Consider the following 16,309-nt stretch of genomic DNA (forward strand, 5'->3'; position numbering starts at 1 on the left):
GGGTATCTTTTGACTTGTCAATGCCAACTTCCACATGTCTACCTGTTTTCTAACCTAAAGTTCTGGCTCTTTCAGTAAGCCGCTTGGTCACGGATGTGTTCTGCAAAAGGGGAACACCGCTAAATTGAAGCTACTGTCAAGGCATACCAGGCTCAGCGTGGCTTCCGCTTAGTGCAAGGACACAGTCGAATGGAGGGGGTATGGCGGAAGTCTATGTTTTGGATCCAATAACTGAACTGCCCCAGATTTGATGGAAGGGATTCGTGAACTAATCGATAATCGATGGACATATAAATCAACATGAAGAATGAGAAGATTCGTGCTGTGGCTTGCTTAATTCAACTGGGGATGCATTGCTTTTGGACCATTGATGTTCTCCCGCTGTCCACCGTCATCACCAAGACCAATCGAGTTCTAAGAGTCATCGCCAGGAGAACCCCCATACGTCGGCTAATAATATGAAGTTATTTGCTCATTGATGCCTAATTTCATAAAAATACCAGAAGGAATCGACGTTTTAGAAGACGGCTACGATTTTTCACTTGCACAACCGACTCCTGCCGGAGAATCGTTCTTCTCATATCCAGAATGTACTCGCTCACATCAAGTGCGACTTCATTGACGGTTGTTTGAGATGGTGGGCCTTAAATTTCCTGGCTCTTGTTTACGTCTACAACGACCGCTGCGTGGTCTTCGCACTCACCCCCGCCCCTTTTTTTTACAGCCGGATCCGGAAAGGTTCTTTAAGGTCGCCAACTAGATTGTGCTGTAAGGGTTGCGGCCTCATAGTGCTGATGTACGATTTATCACTTGAGCAGGGCGAAGGTAGAGAATGGCGGATGGAGCGGCCTCTGAGAGATCAGCAAGCTGGACAGGACTCTCGCAGGTCTGGCGCTCTCTGGGTGCGATGCTATGTTGCATGTTAGTGAGCTGGTGAGAGTGAAACATTGCTCACAATGCAGATTGAGACGCGGATGTCACTAGAAAGAGAGAATCTAGTCCTAGAACGAATGACTCCTCAATACCACTCTGCTGGCGGTGTTGAATCGATCCAACATGCTCAGGTTTGGGCAACAATCACTTTCCCTTCGCCCTGGGCTCTGGTCTGTTGCGCGCACGACGGCGTTATTGGTAGCCAAGCGATTTTAATCCCGCAACGGGCTGGATGCCGCAAGTTCCCAGCAGCTCTCGCGGAATACAAATGCGTAAACGTCTGTTTGACGCGGCGGTTACCCACGCAACAAGCCCTGGCAAGTTCAGCGTGGAGCGGTGCGGTGGCCTGTCTCTTTGGGAGTGTTTCTTTGATGCGCATTGAAATCAGCCATTTAGGATATACGAAGTCAACTTTTCGGTTCGTTACGGCATCGTTACCATGGACCTGGCACATGGGTATAAGTTATATATGATGAGCCAGGTTACATGTCCAGCGTTGCCCAGGACGGTGGAGCTTGTCAGCGACAGCCATGGACAATTCGAGAGGGTGACAGTGTGCGAGAATATCGACTATTTGATGGGCTGTAGCCGGAGATACGTCTTGAGGAGAGTCGATGGCTAGACAGCAGTGAGACACTAGTTGGGACTAGCTAAGGTGCAACTTGTTAACAGCACTAAGGCGATCCTATTCCGATTCTTTCGTATTGAAGCGATGAACTTGCATCGTTTCGCCTTGTCTCACCTTTTCTCGTATTGAAAGCGAAGAAACGAAGATTAGCTTGTTCCGGTATAATGTTTGGCTTCATCGCAGCCGATGAGGTGCCCAGCTCACCATCGCTGGAAAAGCCTGTGACCTTCGAGAAGCAGCGTTGGTATAAGTGCCTGGCCGACTTGAGACGCCTGTTAATTTACTCAAGTCACAATCACCATCTGCTTAATCACCGCCTGCATGCAGCAAACCTTAGTTCACGTTGCAGTTTTATTTTCGCCGCTTGCAACCTCAAGTCATTCAGCTTGACTTCCTTGGCCGGCAGGGTTCCCCAGTTTTGAGAATCTGCGACCCGCAATGGTCGTTGTTCTTAGCGCGTTTTTTAGAACAAGAGAGGAACTAGCACCGAGACACTAAGATACGACCACCAGACTGAACGGGCCTCGGTTCATAGCAGCTGCCCGGAGGAAGAAGTTTTACTTGCTGGTCATGGCATTTCTTGACTGTGGAGGGAAATAAATAGCAGGCGGCGGAGGGAATGAAGCATGTACTGACACAACTCCAGGGCAGGGCCCGCTTGTTCCTGGTTCGCGACACAGTTAGCCGTTTTGGGTAAAATCTGACGCCTCCTGACCTAGGCCATCTTAGGAAGGTTACATTGTTGCTTCTCCCCGTTTAGGCGACCTGGATTCTTGAAAGCGATTGATCAAAGTGAGCTCTCGTTCCGTCTCTTCCTTCAATCCCCACAGCCAAGACGGCCAAGTAAAGCCAAGTTCAAACAAGCAATGCTAGTGCGTGCCAGGGTCTTAACGGCGTGGCTCCACTCTGTTGGAGTTGTATCTCTCCTCAATCACGCTCTTCTCATGCCTGGGGATGGATGGCCTGTAACCGGATATCGCCTTGAATGTCATATGCATCTCCGAACTTCCGCGGACCCAAGAAGTCGAAATTGATACCCTGCGTTATCCGCTTTCCCTAGACCACACATCGACAGTTATTATTCCCGTACCTCCCCTTCGCCCCATCCACCCTATTGATGTTGCTCTCGTTTTTATACTGAAAAGGTGGATCGAAGCGACAAGGACAGGACGGAGAAATTCGCAATCATGGATGTCACCGAAGAGAAGATGGCGCATGCTTCCACACCCGAAGATGAGGGCAAAGAAGCAAGGAAGCACTTGGAGCAGCGTGCCATTCCGCCGAAGTTCCGCAAGCTGCACGATTCAGCCGTCACGTTCCAGGAGTACCAGCATTACGCGAACCTCACACGCGCCGATCAAGACCAGATGCCGAAGACGACAGCTGGGAAGAATCTGCTTTTTTATTTGATCCCCAATTTACAAAATGTAGAGACAGAGAAATACGAGTTGACCAAGGTCAACACGTCCGATGACGCACAGCGCATGAATATTACTGATGAAGAATGGATCAATGCCTCCCGGGCATTTCGCACGGCAAGCTCCGGTGCCGTCTTTTATCTCATCACAACGGATATTTTCGGGCCATTTGGCCTACCCTACGCGTTTGCAACAACTGGCTGGGGGTGAGTGAAAATCTACTTAAAGGAGACACCTATACAAAGTGATACTAATCCCGCCAAGGCCTGGCACGGCTCTCTATACAGTGTTCGGCGCCATGGCAGGCTTCTCCGGGTATTTGTTGTGGGATTGTTTTATGGGTATGCAATATACTCTTTCTCCCCTTCAATTGCAATTCTCAAGCAAGTCGAAACTTATCATTTACGTTCCAATTTCTTGTGGTAGGCGTCGATTCGTACGAGTTTCCGGTCAAGTCCTTTGGAGATCTAGGCTATCGTATATATGGATCGTGGGCCCGATACATGTTGAACGGCCTCCAGGCGATCCAGCTACTATGTAATGTCGGCGCGATTGTTATCTCGAACGGATTAGCGTTGTCGGAGGTGTCTAAATTTAAACTATGCTATGCTATCTGCTGCTTGGTGTGGGCCCTGGCGGGATTTGTGTTTGGCCAAATCAAGACATTGCAGCGATTCTCCTGGCTCGCAAACCTGTCTGTTTTCATCAACCTCCTAGTCATTTTTGTGACTATGGGAGGAGCAGCTCATTCGCCCCCGCTCTACTCCTCTGTCGCCAGCTCTGCGGGTGCTACTCTATACCCAAACCTGGTGGATCAAGTCCACAAAGGAAACCCTCCTCCTGTGATGCACAGTGGGGGCTTGCCAAATCCAGCGAGGTTTGGTGCTTCATTGAACGGTGCAATGCAAGCTGTGTATTCATACGGTGGGTCGATGATCTTTCCCGAATTTCTGGCTGAGGTCAAGCGCCCACGCGATTTCTTGAAAGGGATGTGGGGTGCACAGCTCTTCATCTACCTTGTCTACATGATGTACGGCCTCTACATGTACGGATTTCAGGGCCAGTATATTCAGAATCCGTCGTACTTAGGAATCTCCGCATATCAGGTACAGACAGCTGGGAATTCTCTAGCCATTGTGTCGGCTTTGATTGCCGCCATTCTGTATGGTAATATTGGCATCAAAGGTGAGTCCTCTGTTGATCACGCTTGAAGCTCAAAGATGCATTCTGACATTTAGCCCCAGTGTTTTACAATAACATATTGGTTGAATTCTTCCATGCGCCTCCGATTTTCCTTAAGAAGGGCAAGCTGTTATGGTTGTTCGTTGTTCCAATTTATTGGTCTATTGCATTCATCATCGCAGCCGCTATTCCCGATTTTTCAGGTTTTACGGGCATCGTAGCAGCTACGTGCATCCTCAATTTTACTTACACTTTTCCACCATTGCTGCATATCGGTTACCAAACTCTCCGCAATGCTGTGCGTGAAGAAGAAGGCTTTGACCCGGTAACCGGCGAGGTACTTACAAATGATCAAGGATTGAAGCGATTGATCCGTGGATTCTTTGGCGACCGTTGGTGGTTGAACGTCTTCAATCTTCTCTACCTGATTGGCGCTTTGGCGTTGTGTGGCCTGGGCACCTGGGCCTCTGCTGAAAATCTTATTGAGGCCTTCGCAACGCCCCAATTTAATGCATTCAATTGCAAGTCGCCGCTCCAATGAAAGACGAAGTAGGAGAGTGGCAGTTGAAGCTGATGCTTGAAGGGAGGATTCCGTTGAGTTTCGTAGTTAGTGCTCAATAGTTGACGCTACATTAATATCAGCATAGATAACTGAATGTCGATAACCGTTCCTTCTCCTCAACCCAAGATTGACTTCAAACCTAAAACATCGCAAGACCGTGGGCGTTTTGTGAACATTAATGGGCATCCAAATGGAGGGTCAAAAACAACTAACACCACATCAGAAGACCTGGATTGTGTTGAGCTCTTACCGTCGGAAAGAGAAGGCCAAGCAAGCACCCTGATTTCCTCCGATTTTCTCCGCGGCATGATGCTCCCAATCGCGTTCCATGCCAATCATACCTGCCATTTAGAACGGTACGGTACGTCCTGATCAGATTTCCTCGTTTGTAAACTCGCGGATGATGTTCATTGGTTTCACGCGCGGTTTTCCCCCGTTTGGTATCGTATTTCCTGGAGGCCTAAGTCGCCCAGTGGTTGCATTATCACGTTGCATTATATCGTTGAATTAATTTCTTGATATTCAGTAATTTATAGTCAATATTTGAATAAAATTCAATAGATATGAGGGGGCGTTTTGGATTGCAAAGAGGCCGCACGACCGTGGGCCACCTCTTCAAGCAGTGTTGAACCAAGCTTCCACTTCCATCACAAATACTAGTTTTCAAGAATTAGAAACTCTTAAATCTTGAGAATCTGTCAATGGCTTCACTTTTTCTTCCCCGACAATAAAAGATTCGTCCCTTGAAAAGAAACAATTACTGGAGCCACAGTCGCTGTGCCCCAACTCAAACCTTTCCAAGGTTTTGTCTCACTCCGCTCTGGTCTGACCTTCGGTAAAGATGGCGGACAAATCAATCAAATCCACCTGCCATTGTGGCGCCATCACCGTGATCGTGCCTCATCAACCAGAGGAAATCAACGAATGTCAATGTACAATCTGTCGGCGCTACGCAGCCGCTTGGGCTTACTACAAAGTGAACGAAATCAAATGGGACATGAAAGAAGGCGCCAAACTCTCCCAGTACATTTGGGGAGATAGAGATATCTCATTCAAATTTTGTGAGAATTGCGGATGCGTGTAAGTCACGATCGACTCGTCGTGTGTGGACCTCGACTCTTTGCCTGAGCGTAGATGTTATTGGTGGCCATTTGAAGAAAAGAAGCCAGACGGCGGTGCAGCTGACTTTGGTGTTAATACGAGGAATATGGATCCCATGCAAATCTTGCACGTCAACCGCAGGATTGAAAATGCCATGTTGTTCCAGCCACTCAACGATAAAACCATGGCGCATGGGCAGGATCGGGCCGGGTACTGAAATATTTGTGTGGAGGTGAGATGATTGGGGGGTGGCCTACCTAAAAGGAACCCATCAATATATTTGTTTGCCATGTTTGCAAGACCAATTGTCTAGCCTAGATGAAGTCCCTACTAAGTGAGGATGTGGTTCAATGAATTTAGCAACACAGATTGTAAGTACAGTGCAGTACAAAGCTTAATTCTGTCATGATCTTTCTATTATTGTTTTAATGCTCAAGAGTAATGGCTACCTGCTTAATAAACGCGGGATCACTACCGGAGTATCTGGTAACTGTTGGGCACTAGTCGCCCCCAAGACGGATCAGTGCGAAAACATCACATCCATATGTACAGATCCACACATATGATAGGAGTGTTAATTAAAAACATCCCTCAACGCCATTTTTATGTGGGGTTAAACTGTATAACCAAGGACAGCGGTTATTGCGAAAGGTGTTCGCAGGATCCCTCTAATCGTGGGACGTCTTATTAGTATGTAGGCAAGCTAGAGGCATATATGTGTGGTACGCTAGTCCGTAACAGGTAGCCTATGATAGCTGCCCGGGTGGCCCTCACCCGCACGTGATTACCCCTATAAGAAGCAAGTAGGGAACCTTACGTAAGCCCTCAGAGCTCCGCGGTCCCTAAGGATTGATTAGAGTAGAATGATTCTTAAGGATTAAGAACAAGGATTGACAATCTAATTGTTATGTTAAAATTAATTACAATTTCATCAACTGTTTCTTATTTTTTTTCTTCTAAACAAAAACAAAAAAAGATCAGAAAGTATGACGGGTTAGCACCCGTTAGTAGTTAACTTACGCAACCAACTCCCCTCCTGCACCTACTCATCCCTGTTATTGCGCTCCGCGCTCGCGTAGGCTCTAACGATTCTTCCGCATAACTCCTTCTGCCTCACGCTCCGCGCTCGCGTAGTTCTAACAATTCTTCCGCGTAACCCTCAATGTTCTTCCGCTCCGTGCTCCACTGTGGGGCGGCTTCTGATATTCTTCCGCCCCGATCTCCCCTCTATAAGAACCCCCTTCGTACGACCCTTCCTTCTGATCTCTTTTCTCTTTCTTTCCTTAATCAGTTCGTAATCTGTATTTAGGATAGTGCTAGATCGTTAATCGATGTACGCCCGTTACAGAAAGAAAACAAAGAGAATCCTCTTTTTTAAAAATAAAAAAAATAAAAACAAATAGAATTTTAAGAGAAAAAAGATAATAAAAAATAAATAGAAGAATTGTTAAAAAAGAGAAGAAATATTTAATTTATTCATTCTCATCTCATTATAAAAGAATTCAACACTGAATGAATTTCATTTAATATTTATATAAATAGTTTATTTAAATATTTCAGATTTTAAACTATTCTCATCATAACTTCAATCTTTCTCTATTTTAATGATTTAATAATTTAAAGAATGTAAATATATCTTTGAATTGTATTATCAGATTAACTTCATTTTTGAAAGAAATTTTATTGAATCTCTTTCAATTGTTATTGAAGTTTAGATGATCATATATTTTTATTCACAAATCATCTATAATCTCTGATGTTAAAATCTTAATATAGAAGACTGTGAGATAATCATAAAATCTTTAAAAGAAATAAAATTTTTATAGAAGAATTGATTGTATGTAATCAAATATACTGTTTTAAAATTTATTTAATTCCAGTTGACTATTGTATGTACAAATTTGATCAAGAAGAGAATTAACAGAATTGTAGAATTTTAAAGATTTTATAATATTGTTATATATCTTTTATTGTTTTAAGAGATTGTGTGTTATTAGATGATTGACAATTAGTATTTTGATTTTTTATATCTCATCATTACTTAGAGCAGCTTCAGCAATTGTTAAAAGATTTGATATTTCAATTTCTAACAATATTTTTTCTATTTTATTCTTTAGTTCTTCCGAACAAGAATTGTAAAACAACAATTGTTCATTTTAAAGATTTTATATTAGAGTTAACAATTTAGCAATCTTTTCTTAAAAATCTTTAAATAAAAAATTTAAAAACAATCACTTCACTTACTGCAGTTTATAGTCTGAGATATTGATGAAGTATTGTTTTTTTCAAAATAATGATGATTTGATGATTTCAAATTTGAAGAGAATTGTATATTTCAATTGTCATTGAAATTTTTATGAAATTGAATATTTCAATTTTGAGAAAAGATTTGCTGAATTATAGTATATTTTTGAAGTTTCAAATTATTCAGAGTTCTTTTTTAATCTTTTTTTAAATGAGAAATTGTGAAAAAAAACTGAGTTTTAAACAATGATGTTATCTTTTTTCTAAAATAAAATTCATTTGATTTAATTCCTCAGAAGTCAAGTTCTTGCAACAACTTTGAATAAAAAATCTCAGTTTTAAATAGATTATAATAATTATCTTTACATCACAATGTAAAATTTTCATTAAAATAAAGAATATATTGTTTGATTGTATTGAAGATTTTCTTTATTTCTTTATCATTTTTTATTAAAGATCTGTCAGTAAATCTGCTGTTCGTAATGCTAGTTTTTAAAAAGGTTTAAAATGATGATATGAAATTAATTAAAATAATTTCTAAATCTATTAAAAAAGACAGAGATTTTTTTTTAAAGCTTCTGATATAAACATTTCTTGACATTACTGACCCACTTTCATTGAAGAATTAACTCTTTTCAGATTCTTAATATTATTATAAGAAGAGATCTCACTCATATTTTAAAGTATTTTCAAAACATTCTGTCTCAAAATGATTGAGAATATTGAAATTTTAACTTATTTATTTTTATTGAAATCTCTTGCATCAATTCTTTCAAGAGATTTTTTACTTGTTTCAGCTGTATTGACAGAGAGCACTGAATAAATATGCTAAATAACACTATTAAGCTTGTTAATTGCATTGAAAGATAGCAGAATTTGTAATACAGAACACAGTTCAATTCTTAAAAAGATATTTTAATTAATAAATATTATATTTACTGTTTTTAGATTTTTCATTTTCTTTTGAAGAGATGCAATATCTTCTTTCAATTATTTAATGATAAGAATTTTGATTGCAATTGCAGCAATCTTTTCTTGAAACTTCTCTTACAGTTGTAAAATCTCATTCTATTTAATGAAAAATATAGTGTTTATTTCAGTAAATTCTAAAAGCAAATTTTTTGAAAAATTGATTATAAACTTTTTTTAATGTATAAAAATTCTGATGAAAGATTTAGTATTTATAAAAAACAAAGTTTCTTCAACTGTGATTAAAGCTATCTTAACATCTTTAATTTTTTTTATTTAGAATAAAATGACATGATCATCATCTGCTAAACAATTCAAAGAGAAATATTATGAAAGAGCTGTGTTTAAAAATTGTTTTTAGAATCTGAAACTATTCAGATGTAAATTGTATGTATGTGTAATGCACTCGTTTATTATTTCCTTATTATTATATTATCTTTGTTTATATCTTCGTCTATTCTTACCTCTTTCCATTATACTCTCGCTACCACTATTTCTGTATGTATATATATATGGATGCATGTATTTCGCACATCTTCTTTCTCTTTCTTTTCCTCTTCAGCGATTAGCTACAACTACAACTACAATTACAACTTCAACTATACTACCACTATAATTATTATTATCTTCCACTACACTCTATACTATCTTCTACTATTCACTCTTCACACTGTCATCACCCCTCACAGTTTCTAATCGCTCAATCTTCGAGAGACGGTCCGTTGAGTAATAGTCATGGCCTCTACCCGCAGCATCCGCCGTACTCGTGCTACCGCCGAACCAGAAGCAACAAACACCAGTGAAGAAAACCGCGAAACGCGCACCCCTGCCCACTGAAAGTGTGCAACAAGCATCAACCTCTTCTATGGAACTGGATTCTGAGCATAGTTCAGAAGGGGACACCTCTTCTGAAGATCTGAATGCAATTGAGGCCGAGAAGATAGCTGTGACTAGGAGAATTAAGAAGTTACAGGCTGAGAAGGAATTGCGAGAACTCCAACACCGGTGCAATACTTTACTGCAAGAATTGGATGAAACCATCCCAGCCACCCGAAATACACTCGAAGCGCATCCGAACCATGGTAGAGACGCAACTAGCGTGAATTGTAACCGCGAAAACGCCACAAGCATCCTCGGACCACCGGAGCCTACGCTACAAGCGCCCAACACCTTAGTGGAAAGCGCCGTGACTACTGTCAGTGGGAGACGTAGTCGGGTACCACTTTGGCAATTAGAACTTCGAGATCCCGGCATGAGCGGTCACCCTCCTCGGAGAGATGTGGAAAAGTTCCGAGGCCAAAGCATGAAAGAATTTGAAAACTTTGTTACAGCTGCTATCGCTTTCCATGCCAGTGATCTTGATTATTACAACGAACACGACCATCGGAAGGTCATCGAAGCCGTCACTCATTTCAATGTCGAGATGCAACAACGTTGGTATCAACATACACATGATATGCGGATTTTGCCACCATGGGAAGAATTTGTTAGCTGGATGCAATGTCAAGTCACCGATCCAGATAAAAGTTTCCGAGATGCAGATAGACAGTACTGGAAAACAGAGCAACAAGAAGATCAGACAGTTCAACAATTTGCTTCACATTTACAATCAATTGAAGGGCGTCTGCGGCATCCTTATAGCGAATACCATCGGAAATCACACCTCTACATGAAAGTTCTACCTTCCATTCGCCGAGAATTTGACAAATATGCAACCAAACTAGAAGAGTTAAGCTATGATGCCACTCTTCACAAACTTGCAATAGCAGAATCAAATCTGCCAGAAAGACGGAAGAAACTTAAAGAGAAGTCAAACTTCAGAAACCCTACTCAAAGCTTTAACAACAGAAATAATGCTGGTAATAAGCCACAAAACAAACGCAGATGGAATGACACTACAAAGTCCGATGACTCCACCCGATCGAAATATTGCCGTTATTGCAAGCGACCAGGACATACCGTCGATTCATGCTTCAAACGACCCAAAGATGAATCCAAGAACACTAAATCCGACTCGAAACTCAATGCGAAAGATACGAAGAACACAAAGGACTCAAAAAACGCTTAAAGCGCGCCATTCAGCTCGCAATGGCAACTATAAGCGCGGAAAGTCGATGCAAAAATGCCTTAAGTTTCAATGTCACAGTGGAAATCACTACGCCTAAGAGTCTGCAAAAAGTGCTTGCACTAGTAGACTCTGGGTCAGAAGTGAACTGTGTCGATGAATTTTGGGCAAAAGACCACAATCTAGAAGCTGCTCACCGCAAAACCAAGATGGTCAAATCGATTGATGGATGCATAATGCGCTCCTTTGGAGAGTATAACATTGCAACCACTGTCACTGATCACAAGGGTAATGCACAGCAGACATCTCATTCCTTCCATGCGATGAAAATGAAGGACTACAATCTTGTGTTAGGATTTCCTTGGTTAAAACAAACAAATCCTCTTATAGATTGGTCAGATGGACAATTCTTCTTCAGAAGCTCTGGAGATGAACAACAGCCTCAAATTATTTCTGAACAAGATGTTTTAGCTGAAGTTCTCACCGGAGCCAGAGTAGGAATGCTTGTAGTATTACCTACAGAATGTTCAAAAGACCCAAAGCATGCTCCACGCGTATTCTCGGCTGCATATTCGGACTTGCCGACCGGCCTACCCGATTATGTTATGCCATACGCGCATATCTTCTCAGAAGAAGCTGCTATAAGCGCGCAAAGACCAGAAGAGGCGGAACACCGCATAGATCTCGAGCCTGGTGCGCGACCTCCATTCATGCCGATATACAACCTCTCTGAAACTGAGTTAGCTGCCCTAAGAGAATATTTAAAGAATGCATTAGACAAAGGGTGGATACAACCGTCCAGTAGCCCGGCTGGTGCACCAATTCTCTTTGTCCCCAAGAAAGATGGTGGACTCCGTCTTTGTGTAGACTATCGAGGGTTAAATCGAATCACCATCAAGAACCGATACCCTCTACCTCTAATAAGTGAATTACTTGACAGGCTCTCAAAAGCCAAGGTATTCACTAAGCTGGACCTTCGAGATGCCTACCACCGCATACTTATAGCGGCAAAAGACCGTTGGAAGACAGCCTTTAGAACGAGATATGGACATTTTGAATATGTAGTTATGCCATTTGGATTAGCTAATGCTCCAGCGACATTTCAAGCATACATTAACAATGCCTTGTCTGATTTGTTGGATATATGTTGCGTTGTTTATTTGGACGACATTCTCATATTCTCCAATTCAAAGCAGGAACATAAAGTGCATGTTACTAAGGTGCTAGAACGTCTCGAGCGTGCGAATCTATTTGCAAAACTCTCTAAATGTGAGTTTGAAGTGGACAAAGTCTCGTTTCTGGGGTTTGTTATAGGTACAAATGGTATTGAGATGGAGCCAGACAGAGTCTCCACTATTGTGGAATGGCCTACACCTAAATCAATTAAAGAGGTTCAATCCTTTTTGGGCTTTGCTAACTTCTATCGGCGATTTATTAAGTCTTTCTCCTCTATTGCAGCCCCATTATTCGAACTTACAAAAGGGAGCAAGAAAGGGGAAAGAAAAGCCACTTTTATGTGGACAGAAAGTGCCCAAAGCGCTTTCAATGAGCTCAAATCGCGCTTTATGCGTGCTCCTTTATTAGCTCATTTTGACCCAGCTCGGCGTATTCAGATTGAACCTGATGCGTCCACTTTTGCAGTCGCTGCTATCCTGTCACAATTGCAGGATGACGGGCACTGGCATCCAGTTGCCTTCTGGTCAAGAAAGTTGATTGATGCGGAAACGCGTTATGATACTCATGATAAAGAACTCTTGGCTATTGTAGCAGCATTTAAGAATTGGAGACACTATCTGGAGGGAAGCCAGTATCCAATTCAAGTCTGGTCTGATCATGCCAATCTGCAGTACTTTATGACGACTAAGGAACTGAACAGACGTCAGGCCAGATGGGCGGAAGCTTTATCTGCTTATGATTTTGTATTACTGCACCGCCCTGGATCAAAGAATCCAGCTGATGGGCCCAGTCGTCGCGCAGACTACAGTGAGGCCTATAATGGCCAAACTATGTTACCTACCCTGCAACAGAAACTGAAACATGGAGTTAAGCTAGGCTGGGAAGCTGATACTTCTTTTCAAAATGATATTTCTTCTGATGTAGTCTGTGCACGGGTCTCTAATGAGCAAAATGCTCCTTTTAATGAGCGAAAAGCGCTCCATACGTCGACGTCTTATACCTCTCGCGTAAACTCTTCCCCTCTGATGCGCGTTGAGCAATATATGCCCCGGATTGCAGTCAATAAGGCTATTCTTGGGGACTCAGCATATACAGAAATGCCTGAATCCTTCACCTCATTTCTGAGTAAAGCACAGAAGATTGATTCTTTTGCTGCTGAGCAAAGAGAGAAGGTAAAAGAGAAGGGTATGACTGTTGCTGAAAATATGCTATGGACAATTTCTGAGGATGATATATTGCGTGCTGATGGTCGCGCATATGTCCCTCAACAAAAGGCACTCATTGATGAAATTATCAGTGCAAACCATGATGATCCGCAGGGGGGTCACTTTGGTATAAAAAAGTCCATAGACAGCATCCAGGACAAATACTATTGGCATGGGCTAGTCAGGGATGTCAAAGATTATATATCCACTTGTGATACTTGTCAAAGAGTTAAGCCAAAACGGCACAGACAATATGGAGAGTTGGGTACAATTCCCTTACCATCAAATCCTTTTGAATCCATTACTATGGATTTTATTACAGGCTTGCCAGCCTCTACATTCCTCCACCAAACCTACGATGCGATTTTAGTGATTGTGGATATATATACCAAGTTTACGATCTATATTCCTTGCACCAAAAACATTACAGCGGATGAGCTAGCGGAAATCGTTTATACCAAGTTCTATACAATTTACGGAGTACCTAAAAACCATATATCCGATCGAGGTTCGCTGTTTACAAGCCATTACTGGTCCACCTTTTGTTACATGCTAGGCGCACGCCGGAAACTTTCGACAGCCTTTCACCCTCAAACAGATGGCCAAACGGAACGACAGAATCAAACCTTGGAACATTATCTCCGATGCTTTGTCAACTATCATCAAGATGACTGGGCACGCTGGCTACCACTAGCACAGTTTGTTTACAATACCTCTCAACATGCCTCTACTGGAATAGCACCCGCGGAAGCCTTAATGGGATATCGACCTGATTTGAAAATTAACGTCAGCAAACCACCACAACCGGTTGCCATACATGCTGCTAGCCGCGCGAAACATATTGAGGAAACACGCCACAAGCTCATCGAGAACCTACAAAAAGCGCGACAAGCACAGAAAACCTATTACGATGCAAAACATAAGCCTCAACAATTTAAAATAGGTGACTACGTCATGCTCAATGCAAAAAACCTCCGATTACTACGCCCGGTTCGTAAACTCGACCATAAATATGTTGGACCCTTCAAGATTCTGAATACCATCGGAAAACAAGCGTACAAACTGGAACTGCCACCTTCATATAGAAACATCCATCCTGTATTCCATGTTTCTTTATTGGAGCCATACAACCGCAGGAATGGAGCTTTACCAGAACCAGGACCGGAACTTGTCGACGGCGAAGAAGAATACCAAGTTGAGGAAATTCTTGAAAAACGACAACGAAAAAACAAACCTCCGGAATATCTTGTGAGATGGACAGGTTGGGGACCTAGTGGTGATACATGGGAACCGGAAGAAAACATATTAAACACTCAGGCATTCGAAATCTTCCTTGAACAAGAAAATGAACGACAAATACAAAACCAACATACTCCCAAACGCCAAAAGCGCGAATCTCAAGTTGAAAAACGCTAGAAGCGCAAATCTCACGTATTCGTAAATTACCGGCACCCATTTTGGGCGCAGAGGTATAGGCAAATGCCTATCCCACAGAACATTTGCCTCCTCACTCCTCCCCTCCCCCATCAACCTACCCATTCTCCGGCACATCCGGTTAACGAAGGCATTCCCCCCCATCTTCTCCCCCCACTCCTCCACCGTCCGGGGCACCCGCTCCCCCTGCTCCACAGACGCCAATGGCACTGCGGCCACCGGCGCCTTCACAACCTCCTCCATTGGCTCTCCAGCCAGCTCCTCTCCCGTCAACTCCTCTCCAATCAACCCCTCCGCCACGGAGCCCCCGGAGCTCAACACCTCCAAAACCCCCACATCCTCCTCCACACCCTCCTCTTCCTCTAACACCTCTGCCCTGGAAGGACCAGGCACAACGTTCGCACGGAATCCGACTGTTGTACGTCACGAGATTAGGGTTAAAGCTAGGGCAACAGAACAAGCGAACAGCGAATGATGCTATACTGGAACAAGCTAGTGAAGCATGTGACCACGCTAATAACGCCACTGACAGAGAACACCAACAATAATACGCGAAGAACAACTTACTTAAAATCGGGATATCCGAGGGAGCCCATTTCAACAAAAGGGGGGGGGGGGGGAGAACGAAAATTTTATTGAATTAAGAACGAAAAATCGCAGCAGGAGGGCAAAGAGTTTTGATGATGGTCAAGTTAAAAAAGAAGAGAAATTTTCAAAGGAAAAGAAATTCTTTTTGTTTCTCTGCACGCAACCCCTAGCAACCAAAGAATCCACCAATTCTACCTCATTAAGGAATCGATAAGAACGCGTATACAAGCTATTGAGGGGACGCGATCGATACACTGCTATCAACAAGCGGCATCTACAATACGGAAATGCAAACATCTACTAGCAAGCAATCTATACAATCGCTGAGGGCAGCTCTTATAAAAAAGGGGGGCAATTGTAATGCACTCGTTTATTATTTCCTTATTATTATATTATCTTTGTTTATATCTTCGTCTATTCTTACCTCTTTCCATTATACTCTCGCTACCACTATTTCTGTATGTATATATATATGGATGCATGTATTTCGCACATCTTCTTTCTCTTTCTTTTCCTCTTCAGCGATTAGCTACAACTACAACTACAACTTCAACTATACTACTACTATAATTATTATTATCTTCCACTACACTATATACTATCTTCTACTATTCACTCTTCACACTGTCATCACCCCTCACAGTAATATCTCAACTGTTATTAACTGCTATTTCATTAAGACAGCTCTCTTTATTAAAATTAATTTTTAATAAAATATACTCATCATCAATCTGAAGATTTGTCACATCAACAGTAACAGATTTAATCTTTACTCTTTCATTGATTGTAAATTCAATTTGAAAA

The 16,309-nt window shown here is 42.2% G+C and overlaps 2 protein-coding genes across 2 annotated transcripts; both read left to right on the forward strand.

Annotated features, from left to right (window-relative positions):
- Positions 1-2,748: 2,748 nt before the first annotated feature.
- HCAG_08278 (predicted protein) lies at positions 2,749-4,702 on the forward strand (the record flags this gene model as incomplete). The annotated part of the gene is made up of 4 exons (XM_001536446.1): positions 2,749-3,185; positions 3,244-3,320; positions 3,406-4,164; positions 4,218-4,702. 4 exons carry the CDS (start codon positions 2,749-2,751, stop codon positions 4,700-4,702), a joined length of 1,758 nt encoding a protein of 585 aa, XP_001536496.1.
- A 4,851-nt stretch (positions 4,703-9,553) lies between these two features.
- Positions 9,554-14,899, forward strand: HCAG_08279 (hypothetical protein; the record flags this gene model as incomplete). Its single annotated transcript, XM_001536447.1, has 4 exons — positions 9,554-9,559; positions 9,771-10,896; positions 11,079-12,371; positions 12,561-14,899. 4 exons carry the CDS (start codon positions 9,554-9,556, stop codon positions 14,897-14,899), a joined length of 4,764 nt encoding a protein of 1,587 aa, XP_001536497.1.
- Positions 14,900-16,309: the final 1,410 nt, after the last annotated feature.

This window comes from Histoplasma capsulatum, genomic scaffold (assembly GCF_000149585.1).
Source record: "Histoplasma capsulatum NAm1 scaffold_11 genomic scaffold, whole genome shotgun sequence".
Classification (NCBI taxonomy): domain Eukaryota; kingdom Fungi; phylum Ascomycota; class Eurotiomycetes; order Onygenales; family Ajellomycetaceae; genus Histoplasma; species Histoplasma mississippiense.